Source organism: Pseudochaenichthys georgianus, chromosome 19 (assembly GCF_902827115.2).
Source record: "Pseudochaenichthys georgianus chromosome 19, fPseGeo1.2, whole genome shotgun sequence".
In the NCBI taxonomy this organism is placed as follows: Eukaryota; Metazoa; Chordata; class Actinopteri; order Perciformes; family Channichthyidae; genus Pseudochaenichthys; species Pseudochaenichthys georgianus.
The window spans coordinates 21,756,687-21,768,469 of NC_047521.1; the positions used below are offsets into that span (position 1 = coordinate 21,756,687).

Genomic DNA, 11,783 nt, shown 5'->3' on the forward strand with positions numbered 1-11,783 from the left:
TTGAGGGGATTTGTACGTCTCTTTATTAAGAGTATGTGACATTCAACACCAATTCAGCTACTGAATCAACAACTTTGTGAATGTGAGAAGTGGAGATTTGATAGTGACATATGGGTCATTCAATTGCATTTTAGCCAATGTTTTAATAATAATACCTGGATTAATAATAAGTATATTCTGAATAATAATCATTAATAATACACATTTATAATAATAATAATCTTAAATTACTTTATGGAAGGTCCAATGTTTTACCATCTGACTAGGAATAATGTGAAAGTGTACACTTGTTGTTCCCTGGGGAATACTCCGGGGAAACGGCTTTTTGATACTGTGGAAATGACTTTTTGTAAATGTGTTTTGTATCAGCATTTTGATTGAATATCAACGGTGGATGTGTTTTTTGCTTTACAAGAGAATTTGCTTTTCTATTTACAGTTTGTTTATTAACTTTCTTACTCACGACTGTGGCTGCGAGGGAGTGCGGTCGTCTTTCAACCAGAAGGTTGTGGGTTCGATCCCAGCCCATACAGTCACATGTCGATGTATCCTTGGGCAAGATACTTAACCCTCAGTTGCTCCCGATGGCATGGCCATGTTAGTTCCTAGAGTAACATACACTGCTCTGTATGGATGGGTGAACGACATGTTGTATGTAAAGTGCTTTGAGGGGTCTTAAAGACTGGATAAAGCGCTATATAAGTACAGTCCATTACTCAAGAAATTATTTAAAATTATAACAAATGAAGTTTGGTTGCCACAATTTTTTATAAGCCATTTCACACAAACAAAACATATCATGTAGTATAATGTCCCTTTGACATTACATCTTGCATGTAAATAGAATAATATTTACACATGATTTTCTTCCATATTTTACGAAACATAATACTGCTTAAATCTGTTGAAGTATAAATAATAAGGGGCACATGATATCTAAGGCATATCTTTAGCTTGTAAACATCAACATGAACACATTAGCAGCCAAGTGGTGACAACGTGAAATCAGAGCCGGATTTAATCCTCGCTAACGTTTTCAAGTAGATCAGTCCAGGACCAGCTGGGGGTTCTGGGCTGTGAGGCAACGGTAAACTCTGGCCGATATCTCTGGGCCGATACGTCTCTCTTTACCTCCGCTCTTCACCAAGAGACCAGCCAGCAGACTCTTTCTGTCCTCCTCTGAATCCAAGCTCTGGTACGCCTAAAAAACAACAGAGAATGTACATGTTTGTATTTGTAATTTCCTGAACTCAATTTTAGTATAAAATATATACGCAACTTGTGGGGTATAATCTAAGTCTCATTTATCCAGTCATCCTCTCAGCACATTTAGCTAAAATCCTTGCTATTTAAAATACTTGGGCCACACGGAGTAAGACTGTACGTTTTAAATGCTATGTGTTTGGAACAAAGTGAGCAAATAACTGGATACATGAGTCTTGGATTAGGCTGTACAACTTTTGTGAGAGGTTTGCAAACGGAGGTTTTGATATAGTTTTGCTGTCGTTAACAGCAGACCGTATTTACTTCAAATCATCAAGATTTGTCTCTGTTTTTGAATTCTTTGTTGATAATTACACTTACAAATAATGGTTTTGTGGATGAAGTATTGGTTTAAAGTCTATGATCTTATTGCATTCATTAACTTAAATCGGTTCAAAACCTACCAGTGAATGCTAAAAGTATATTGTCAAAGCAATAGAACGCTGGCAGCAGTGTCCTCTATGCACTGAGCTCTACAGCACCACCCTGAGGCCGCTGTACCTGCAGCAGCAGCTGAGGAGACGGGTAGGCAGCGATCACAGTGGAGGCCATGGTGGGGCTGACTCTGTTCAGCTGCTGGACCTGCCTGCTCCACACCTGGATCAGCCCCGAGCCGTCCCTCTCCACCCGGACCCCGCTGGCCCAGGAACCGTCCACACAGAAGGGCAGCTCCGTCAGCAGTCTGGAAAGACATGGAAAGACATCAGGGGAATGTTCCTTCTCTTTTATTATGGAAATGACTCGAGTGTCTGCCTACTTGAAAGGGCGTTTTGATAAGGCCTTAGTGACGGCACACACATGGTTGGTGACTTCCTGCCAGCCATCAAGGAAGACCAGAGAGATATTCTTGCAGAGTTGCAGGTACACGAGAACCTGGAGAAAAATAACAGCAGTATTGAGTGTGCAGTGTGCAAATCAGTTATATGTACATTTTTGCTGTTTTTTACCTTCTAAACTATACAAAAAGAACATGCAAGATTGACTTATCATCAGATTTAAAGTAAATTGACCTCCTCCACGTCCAAGTTCTCCATCCCCAGTTTGGATTGTAGAGTATCATCCAGTAAAGGGACTGCATCAGCCCTATTGGTAAGCAAACCAACAATTAAAGTCACAATGTGGGCATGAAAGCCAACACAGAATAGTGTATTATCTCATCAGAGAGTAATACAATTAGCATATAAGAAAGTCAATGATTGTGTCTGTCTATAAGAGGTCCTATTGACGTACACTTACCTGTAATCCTGCTGAGGGTCTGTCACTAAGAGGGTGACCACCTTTTTGGCGTCCCTGTTGAGACACTCCAAAATTGGAGAGAGGAAAGACCCCGCCTCTGTCTGCTCCTCGTTACTGTCAAGCATCTGCCGTGACAACAAAAATAATATAGAGGAGGGTCAGCATGTATGTTGCCATCAAAGTTAAATATTTCAACTTCAAAGGTTGCTCACTTTCTTCACAGAGACCACCGTGTCCATGAAGTCTGTCAGACCCAGCACCAGAACCACTTGCTCCTCCTCCAGTAAGCTGTCTTCTCCCTGCTATAGACAGAGCAGTAATGATCACACTGCAGAAAGCAGAGATTGTAAGAATATTTAAGTACAGAGAGAGGGGGGTAACCTGAGGTACATCTCTCGTCCAGGTGATGCTGTGTGGGAGCTGATGGCTCTCAATGCTGAACCTCCAATCAAAGGTAGCCAGGGTGTCCAGCAAGATGTCTGAGCCACCGTCTTGCAGAAGAGCTGGAATAAAGCACACACACGGTTATAGGTATATCAGCATTTTAGCCTGTTCTCTTTGTGAAAATAATAACATGGTCCAATGCTTGGTTCTTGTTGGCTTCCACCTTAATGCTTGTAGGTTGTAAATACATATTATTATTATTATTATTATTATTATTATATTAATTAGCCAGTACTAGATTACTAAGAGTACCCACAGGCCACAGATCACAGAAGTAGATGATAAAGAGCTAAACTGAGAACAACAAAATGCACAATATTTGATAATGGAACTTATTAAAAGAAAACAAATAAAGAAATGGCACTAAATGAAGCCTAAATAAAGCACATTTTTCCTTAATACATTTATTTTTAAATTAAAGACAGACTGCACTTTTATATTTATTGAAACAAACAAACATTTCAGCATAATAAAATACCTTTATATTGCAATATGTATGTGGTATTTGGACTGACTTTCAGAAAAAAAGTTTAGTAATAATTGTAATCATAATATCATTATTTGTTTATATAAGTATTGCTATAGGCCTATATGTATTTTGAAGCATCAATTATAAAAAAGTTATCAAACTGTCTTCACTGTCTTCACAGCAGTCCCAATATAATCGACGGAAAAAATGAATTCCCACAGCACCTGAAGGCAGCACGGTGTACCTGGATCTATGCGCACTGTCAGACTCTTGAGGCAGTTTTCGGGCCGGAGACTCTTCAGGTTCTCGGCCGTCTCTCTCCTCCTCTGCTGCTCCTGCTTCCTCTCCTCCTTCTCCTGGGTCCTGGCTGTCCTCACCCTCTCCCTCTCCTCCCTCCTCTCCCTGGCTGCCTCTCTGTCCGCCTCCACCTCCTCTTTGTTGCGGCGTTTTCTTGCAGGACTCGGGGTTGCATGTTGTCGTGGAGGAGACAAAGCTGAAGTCTGACGGGGCTCTGTTTGTATGGGTGAAGATTGGACGGTGTTGCATTTGTTGTATGGAGCCTCATCTTCTTCGCTCACTGTTATTGTTTGACTTCTCTCATCGAGGTGTGAATCATGTTTTTTCTCAGCGTCGCTGTCCTCGGAGTCAGATACTTCCCATGTTTTAGCTCTGCGCAACACAGACATTTCGCATGTTTAAAACATAATCAAAAATTTCCTAAACTCCTTGAACGCATTATTTAACCCCTTTCAGCGAGTCTAAACTCGACGGTGTGCGCTGAGGGACAAAAGAGAGAAAACGCGCTTCGTATATTCGAGTTTTTATGAATAAATAATTGGGGAAAGTGTTTTGTCTTTGGTCGAAAACAACGAAAGACAGGAGAGGCACTAGCTGTCTATGGTTGATACATTTAACGTTATTCGTTTGATTGGATTCAATCTCAGAACCCAAAGATAAAACACTGAGTGAATGATCGGGATGACAGTTGTATAGCACAGTTGGCTATTATTTGGCTAAAATATGTATTTAATATATATAACCTGAATATATAATGGATGCAGTTGTTGTTTTATAATATATATATATATATATATACACAAATCACAAGCAAATTCAGACTACAGTTGTAGCCAATAGTAGTTCATTTGATGCTTGAGGTTTATAATTTGTATTCCATTAAGGTTGATGATTGGAACAATTGGACATTTTAATTAGGGAGGTCGAAAGAGGGATTTTGTTTTACAAAGAAAAATACTGAATTGATGTTATTTGTGCATCCAAAATAATTTGATAAAGTACATAGAAATCAGAAATTGTGTTCAAGAAAGTGAAACATTACAATCAGGAAAAACATTTTTTGGACAATTCACTCAATATCGAATTAAAAGTGGGAGAGCTGTGCAGTCTGACTAGTAATGTTTGTGGGCAAAAACGTGCAACATTTACAAAGGGATATGCAAAGTTCACAGTACTTTAGGAGGGAGCATTGTATGTTAAAGAGGGGGCTGGCTCTGATAGGGAAACACCCTAATGTGTGGAGGAGATTTATCTCATCCTGTGCAAGAATGACATAGGCCCTTTCTCATTTCATCAAATCCCCCTCCTCGACTCCTCGACTCCTCGGTCCTCCGGTAGTGACCCGGAAATGAATTTCAGCGCGCCATGTTGAAGGACATCTCATTTCTCTAAATGCACTTCGAGGACCGAGGATCGAGCGTCGAGGAGGCTCTCTGGAGGAGCTATAACCGAGGATACACTGATGGGTCCTCCACAGTCCTCCACGGCTGCTTCGTGGATGCATTTCCGGCAACAGAGATGTTTCAAAGAGTCGTGACGCACGGCCGGACTTATCTCAGCCAATGACAGCTCTGCATGCATCCCCTGGATATTATTTTATTAACTGCTTTCATCGCGACGCGATGTTTACAGTGAGAACAGCTGTGAGGTCAGTGCAGAAAGCAGAGCAGTGTGTATAATATATATCACTCAGTAGAACAGGCCTACTCTTTTTGCTTTAGTTTAGTAGATATCTACAAACAAAGAGAATTTTTCTAAAACCATGTAGTGCTTCACAATTAAATACACCACGGCTGTAGCCTGTTTTAGGAGCTGTATATGCGTGTGTGTGGTGTAAGTGTGTGTGGTACAGTGTGTGCGTCGATGCAGCAGACAGACAGACAGGTGTCAGTTGGTTTGGTGTCCTCTGCTTACTTTTAATACTTTTAAATACAACTTTTGGCCCGTAATTTATTTTCCACATTGTAGCGACCAGAGAGGGGGGGGGGGGTATATCCAGTCTCTGATAGTGTTACGTTATTATGAGAGTGCTCTGCTTGATTCTGAAATTGTATATATTTATATAAATATATACATATATGTGTGTGTGTGTCCGCATCTGTAGCCATTATTGTCTCATTACACCGCACTGTGAATGAATCAAAGTAAATATATAAGTCGTCATGAACACATCTGTCCATCAGACAGAGGGCTGCTGCCTCCTGTCATCATTAATGGACGTCTCTTTAAAATGACCACTCAGAGGAGAGGAGTTCTCATTTCTCTAACCGCCTGCTGCTTCCCCTCCTCTCTCCTCGGTTCCCCTCCTCGGCTCCTCCGCTCGCATCTCCTGTGGGTGGGACTAAGTATCGAGGATAGGAGTCGAGGAGGGGAGTCGAGGAGGGGAGTTCGAGAAATGAGAAAGGGCCATATTCTCTTCAGAGGAGGTTGAGCAGAGCCCTGGAAGTAACTGGAGAAATTGTTTTTACTCTTTGAACATTACAAAACCTGGAAAACTGGACTACAAATAAGAAAACTGACCTAATATCTGCAAAGTTGTGGACTACATTTTGGACTTTAGGAGAACTAACAGTAACGTTAGAGGTCGCCATTACAGCGTCTAGTCTGCTGAATTCCACGAAGAAGAGTTTTAAAGCTTGCTGACCAGCTGCTCATGTAAACAAGACTGAAGAATGTGATTTGGAAGTTTTATTTTATAACCTTTTCCCTTTTTGCTCACCATGGCGCAGCCGGCGGAGAAAGGTACGTCTACTCTGTCTATAGTTTTACTTTCCAAAGAATAGCCACATTCAGCATAACCCAGTGACCAGACTTCTGTCGTAACCCTCCCTAATGAAAATCTGGGCCACTGGAACAACAACTCAGCACTTTCTGCTAAAACTCATGTGATTCAACTGCCAAAACCGTAAGGTCAGCAATCACGTTGTGCTTCCTCATGGGCATACTACAGACAATTTGAAGCTAATTCAAGCTAATGCTGCAGTTGTTTTACACAGTTTGTTTTCTCAGTGAAGTAAACACCAAATCCCCATTGGGCTGAGTTAAAGGAAATGTACAATACCAGATTTTTCCTAAAGCCCCCTTCCACTAAATACACTTCTTATTGTTGCTTCACTTGAATGTGTGTCCTTCACTATACATAATTAATATATTCTTAAGCTACCTGGGGGATTCCCCTTTTTCTGTGCGAAATACGTGAACTAGTTATTATTCGAAGCAGAATACTTTTTAAATATGTCTGGAGGGTAGCTTTAATCATTTTCAAAAGCACTGTTTTCAAAAAACACAATTAATAAGAGATGTATTGAAGCTTGGTTGAAATATATTTTGTATATTAATTTCAGGTGGGATTAAAAAAAGAAGAAGTAGTAAACTAGGATGTTGCATTTGCGTTCATTGCAATTGAAGTTTGACTCTTACGTTAAAATAAACAATAATACATTATTGTTATTTCTTTACAGCGTATTACCGCTTTTTGGTGCTGTTTTTCAACTGTCTGCTGACATTTGGCTCCTACTTCTGCTTCGACATCCCCAGTGTTTTACAGGATCAGTTCCAGGGGGTAAGCAATAGGTCTAAAAGATATAATCAGTATTAAAGGATGATTTCCCCAAATTAACTCAACAGGATCATTGTAGTACTAATGACGAAGTCTGTCCTTCGTTTGTGGCTAGTATGATTATAACTAAATCACTGGCTTCCACTCATCTGACAGAACCTGACATGTTCCAATGCGACGGTGATCAACGGCACAGTGGACTGTGTGGAGGGACTGGGGATGAACCCTCAGCAGTACAATCTTCTTTACGCCATCTACGCTTGGACGTAAGTTCACGTGCACATTGACCCTACTGTATTACACTGCTGAGTGGCTTATCAGAAAACTACAATGGATTATTTTGTCTCCTATCAACAGGAATGCAGTCGTTGTGATCATGGCCGGCTTCCTGATTGACAAACTAGGAAACCGCTGTAAGTCAACTGTAGGAGCCATTGTATGGGTGTTGTTGGTGTGTCAGTTTACTTTATTTATATTTATACTGCAATATTATTTTGGACACTTGGTGGCGGGGGTTAGCTGCACTGGGTGTATAAAAAGGGTCATAGGTGACGAGGACACAGGAGGAAAGAGCATACCGATTCCACCAGCCCGGCAGATGCTCACCACAACCATTCAACTGTATAATTAAACCTCAACGCTAAATAAACATCATTATAAACTGCACCAAAGGACCGGAAATCCTTTTGTGTCTGCGTCTGGATCACTCTCCAGCCCTCCTGTGAAGTAATGGCAAAAGGATATAGGACATTGGAACATTACAATTGCCATTACATCAACAAATATCTGCTAAATCTATAACTGATAATGATATACCTTTATGGTAACACACGGTGAATTCATTCCCTTTTCGTCCTCTCTGCAGTTGGAGTATTTCTGTTCTCCTTCCTGTGTGTTTTGGGCTCTTCACTGTTTGCATTGGGTTCCCACTTCAAGGGAACCCCCTATCTGCTGCCACTGATGCTCACAGGCCGACTGCTGTTTGGATCAGGAAATGGATCTCTGACCAGTAAAGCCAATTTCCTAAAGTCACAATCATACTCTCTCTGGATTTCAACTCAGAGGACTGTTCCTATTAAACTGCTCTTCTTGTCTTCATCAGTTGTTCAGAACCGCATCACAGCGTTCTGGTTCAGAGGGAAGGAGCTGGCCCTGGCGTTCGGTCTGACGCTGGCTTTCTCTCGCCTCGGCTCAGTCCTGAACTTCTTCCTCACACAGAAGTTTGAGGAACAATATGGCATGCAGTGGACACTCTGGGGTGGTATGTACTAAGAAAACAAGGGGATAGAAACACCATGTTTATGACCTGAGTGAATAATAACACGGTGCTTAAGTAAGAGTATTTTCTCATGCTTTCTAGGTACACTCCTGTGTGTGCTGAGCTTTGTTTCCGCCATCCTTGTCAGCGCCCTGGATAAGATAGGAATGAAGCAGCTGGGACTTGATGGCGCCATCCAAGAGGAGTCCCGCAAAGTGGTACGAACAATATATTTTAACAAAAAAACGTGCTTTCCACACCAAGTACACATTTTGAATGTTCATTAACTCCTAAGTAATGTGTGTTTCTGTGTATGTGTAGAGGATTCAGGATGTGAAGCTCCTGTCTCTAAGATATTGGCTGCTGGTTCTCACCATCATGTTCTTCTATAACGGCATCTTCCCGTTCATTGCAGATGCCAGGTAGAGATGTCAACACAAACACACACACACGCATGTTTCTCAGATTTAATATGGGTTTTGAATGCCAGTATGCTGTAAACTAATTTAACAAACAGCTGTTTTTCTACCTGTCCAGTAAATTCATTCAGGATAAGTACGATGGCTACAGTCAGAAGGAGGCAGCTTATATCGCCGGCGCTGTTTATGACAGCGCACTGGTCCTCTCAGCCAGCGTGGGCATCCTCATAGTAAGTATCTGTAACCTTAGCCTGGTACAAGTCTGTCATAAAAAGCAACATAAAACAAGAGGCTCTTGTGTTTTTCTTCCAGGATTGTGTGGGTCTGCGGGGCATTTTTGCTCTGGCCTGTGCCATCTTCACGCTGCCTGTGTTCGGACTGCTGGCCTTCACCTTTGTCCCTCCTCTGGTCTCCACCATATGGCTCGGAGTCACCTACTCATTCGCTGCTGTGAGTTTACCTCAAAAGAAATTATTGCAAATTATAGTGGCGGCCAGTTTATGTTAGTAATTGATTGTCTTCTCAAAGCTTAATCTTCTCAAAGCAGAGATTTTTATGTGAAAAACATTTTGTTTCTCAGGTTTTGTTTAATTTTTGAGCACGCATGACCATATCAAATCCCGAAAAAAAAAAAAATGTATCGGGAGCCACTGGTTTAAACAATGGACTTTCCTCAACTTAAGGACAAAACAGAAAAGAACAAAACAGTAATAAGAAAGGACTAAGCTAACAACAAAACCTAGAAATAAATCCAACAAAAATTAAATGACAATCTGTGCTGTTTTCCAGGCCAGCATGTGGCCGTCGATCCCCCTCGTGGTGCCTCAGGCGACTCTGGGAACAGCCATGGGTCTGGCCACCTCCGTACAGATGGTCGGGATCGGTGTATCCAATCTGGTCGTTGGGCATATTTTGGGCTCCAAGTCGAGGTAGGAATTACTTGAGATCAGGAACATATTGGTAGACCACTTCATTGTCCTTTCTGCATTTTAACTTGGCTGCTCTTTTCCTTTCCAGTGAAACTAAAATACCTCTGTGGCGCTGGCAGAGGATGATGATCTTCATGTTGGCCAACACCATCGGCTGCATCGTCACCTCAGTGGTGCTCAACGTTGTCGACCGCAGACAGGTCAGACACACAGCCTGTTCATCGGTCTCTATTTGTACTGTGTGTGTATATTGTCAGCCATCTTCACCACAGGATACAATGTGCTCAGTGAATATTTGTTTACCTGCAGGGCGGGACCCTGAACAAGACAACCAAGAAGTCGCAGCAGGCGGAGGAGGAGTCGGACAGAGAGCCCCTCACCCAGGGAGAGGAGGAGCAAGGAGAGGAGGAGGAAGAGGGAAGCGAGGCGGTTAGATCTCCTTCTATCCACTCTTAAATTTGAACATTTCTCTTTTTTATATGCGTTTTTAAAATGTACCACTTTTAATATTGGTTTTATTGCACAATCATATTTCTTCTCCACACTGTGTCGTGTAACAGTGGATGACAAACAAATGAAACCTTGTTTTTACAGTATTATTTACAACCAAATAGTATCAATACATTTTATTAAATGTTAACTAGCTATTGCGGATTTTTCAGTTATACAGTCAAACAATAGCTATCAACTGTAAAACCATAAGTGAAAATGTCAACGTTACCGAGATCACTAAATAATTTTTATTTCAATTTACCATGCATGTCAATATGTAACTTTTAGTTTTTTTATGACTTTCTGATGGGAAATTGAAATATGTGTACCTACCTCCTCTCTGTAATTGTATAGTTATAGATTTTACCTTGTCCTTAAAAGAAGGGAGTTTGATTTATTACACTACCAAAACAGCAAAAGGGCTGTTCAATTTTTTTAAAAGCCAAATGGGGTTCACAGAGAGTGCCTCCCTGCTCCTGCTGCTGATGTGCTTCTGCTGGTGACTCTCTGCGCGTGGCTACCCCTGGGCATCCTGAGGTATGCGCGGGGTCGGTGAAATCTGTGTTACATGTCTAATAACAAATTAAATTAAAAAAAGTGTAATTGGCTTGGTACCATGTGCAGCTTCCCTAAGGCTTTTTAAGGAGTTCCAGCTAATTGTTTTGCTTTCTGGAAACAACTTAAGTTTTTTGGTTCACTTTCATAGCTTTGTTTTTATTTTAAAAGTTAAAAAAAAAAAAATGGTAATACCTGTTTAGCCCTAAAAGACAGACAGAGTTAGAACATCATGGGGCTCTTCCCTTTTAGCTCTTATCTTGCAATATCGTCTTGACCAGCATTGTAACTTCACATTACGGTCAGTAGGTGGAGCTGTTTTCATATATCTGTTTGTTATGGAAAGACTAAAGCTCATGGAGTAGCAAAGTTAACCGAATTGATAATATTTGGTTTATCAGTAACCTTTTTGTGAGCCAGGTTGGTTATTTGGGGGAGAGCTAGTCAAGTTACCAATGCTTCACATCACATCCCTCATCCTGTCAACAACTGCAAGAATGTAGGCTGTTTTAAAATAGCTAAAGGCAAATATCCAAAAGTTAATATCATTTTAAACGTACAGTACACTAATTGTCCTTTATTTTGTATGTCTATTCGGATTCATTGCTGTATCATTTATGGTGATGTTAATCGCTACTTTAGTCATTTTAACACTAGCATTTATCCGGTAGCCTGTATAGCTATAGTTAGGGTATTCGAGTATATTTACACAAAGAGGCTTCGGTTAGAGCTTGTGCGCCTGAGTTTTATTATTCAAATTTGATTAAATGCAGATTAGACTGCCTAAACTGATCCAGACTGCCCTGTCTGCTCTTCAATCATGTTGTGCTCTGCAAATACTTCAGTACTCTAAAGTTCAACG

At 41.0% G+C, this 11,783-nt stretch overlaps 2 protein-coding genes across 4 annotated transcripts; one reads left to right on the forward strand and one right to left on the reverse strand.

Annotated features, from left to right (window-relative positions):
- Nucleotides 1-28: 28 nt before the first annotated feature.
- Nucleotides 29-4,201, reverse strand: eme2 (essential meiotic structure-specific endonuclease subunit 2). 3 transcript variants are annotated; one of them, XM_034107757.2, is made up of 8 exons: nt 3,657-4,201; nt 2,890-3,002; nt 2,712-2,801; nt 2,500-2,624; nt 2,274-2,346; nt 2,021-2,136; nt 1,765-1,945; nt 29-1,201 (listed from the first exon to the last, which is right to left on the reverse strand). In XM_034107757.2, the coding sequence occupies exons 1-8, from the start codon at nt 4,096-4,098 to the stop codon at nt 1,046-1,048; spliced, it is 1,296 nt and encodes a 431-aa protein (XP_033963648.1). In that variant the 5' UTR covers nt 4,099-4,201; the 3' UTR covers nt 29-1,045. The 3 variants fall into 3 exon arrangements, with proteins under 3 accessions (XP_033963648.1, XP_033963647.1, XP_033963646.1); XM_034107756.2 differs by having other exon boundaries at nt 2,712-2,798; nt 2,881-3,002; XM_034107755.2 differs by having other exon boundaries at nt 2,881-3,002.
- A 1,657-nt stretch (nt 4,202-5,858) lies between these two features.
- On the forward strand, nt 5,859-10,973 carry mfsd1l (major facilitator superfamily domain containing 1-like). The gene is made up of 13 exons (XM_034108101.2): nt 5,859-6,451; nt 7,171-7,271; nt 7,425-7,534; nt 7,626-7,681; nt 8,134-8,277; nt 8,371-8,529; nt 8,629-8,744; nt 8,848-8,948; nt 9,064-9,175; nt 9,258-9,395; nt 9,735-9,874; nt 9,963-10,074; nt 10,184-10,973. The coding sequence occupies exons 1-13, from the start codon at nt 6,430-6,432 to the stop codon at nt 10,328-10,330; spliced, it is 1,458 nt and encodes a 485-aa protein (XP_033963992.1). The 5' UTR covers nt 5,859-6,429; the 3' UTR covers nt 10,331-10,973.
- Nucleotides 10,974-11,783: the final 810 nt, after the last annotated feature.

Excerpts from the sequence above, each read along its gene's own strand:
- mfsd1l (XM_034108101.2), top strand. The coding sequence starts at position 6,430 with ATGGCGCAGCCGGCGGAGAAAG. Across the intron at positions 7,272-7,424 it reads TACAGGATCAGTTCCAGGGG|AACCTGACATGTTCCAATGC; the intron begins GTAAGCAATAGG and ends CTCATCTGACAG. Across the intron at positions 8,278-8,370 it reads AGGAAATGGATCTCTGACCA|TTGTTCAGAACCGCATCACA; the intron begins GTAAAGCCAATT and ends TGTCTTCATCAG.
- eme2 (XM_034107755.2), bottom strand. The coding sequence starts at position 4,098 with ATGTCTGTGTTGCGCAGAGCTAAAACATGGGAAGTATCTGACTCCGAG. Across the intron at positions 3,003-3,656 it reads GACAGTGCGCATAGATCCAG|CTCTTCTGCAAGACGGTGGC; the intron begins GTACACCGTGCT and ends GCTTTATTCCAG. Across the intron at positions 2,802-2,880 it reads GGACGAGAGATGTACCTCAG|CAGGGAGAAGACAGCTTACT; the intron begins GTTACCCCCCTC and ends CTCTGTCTATAG.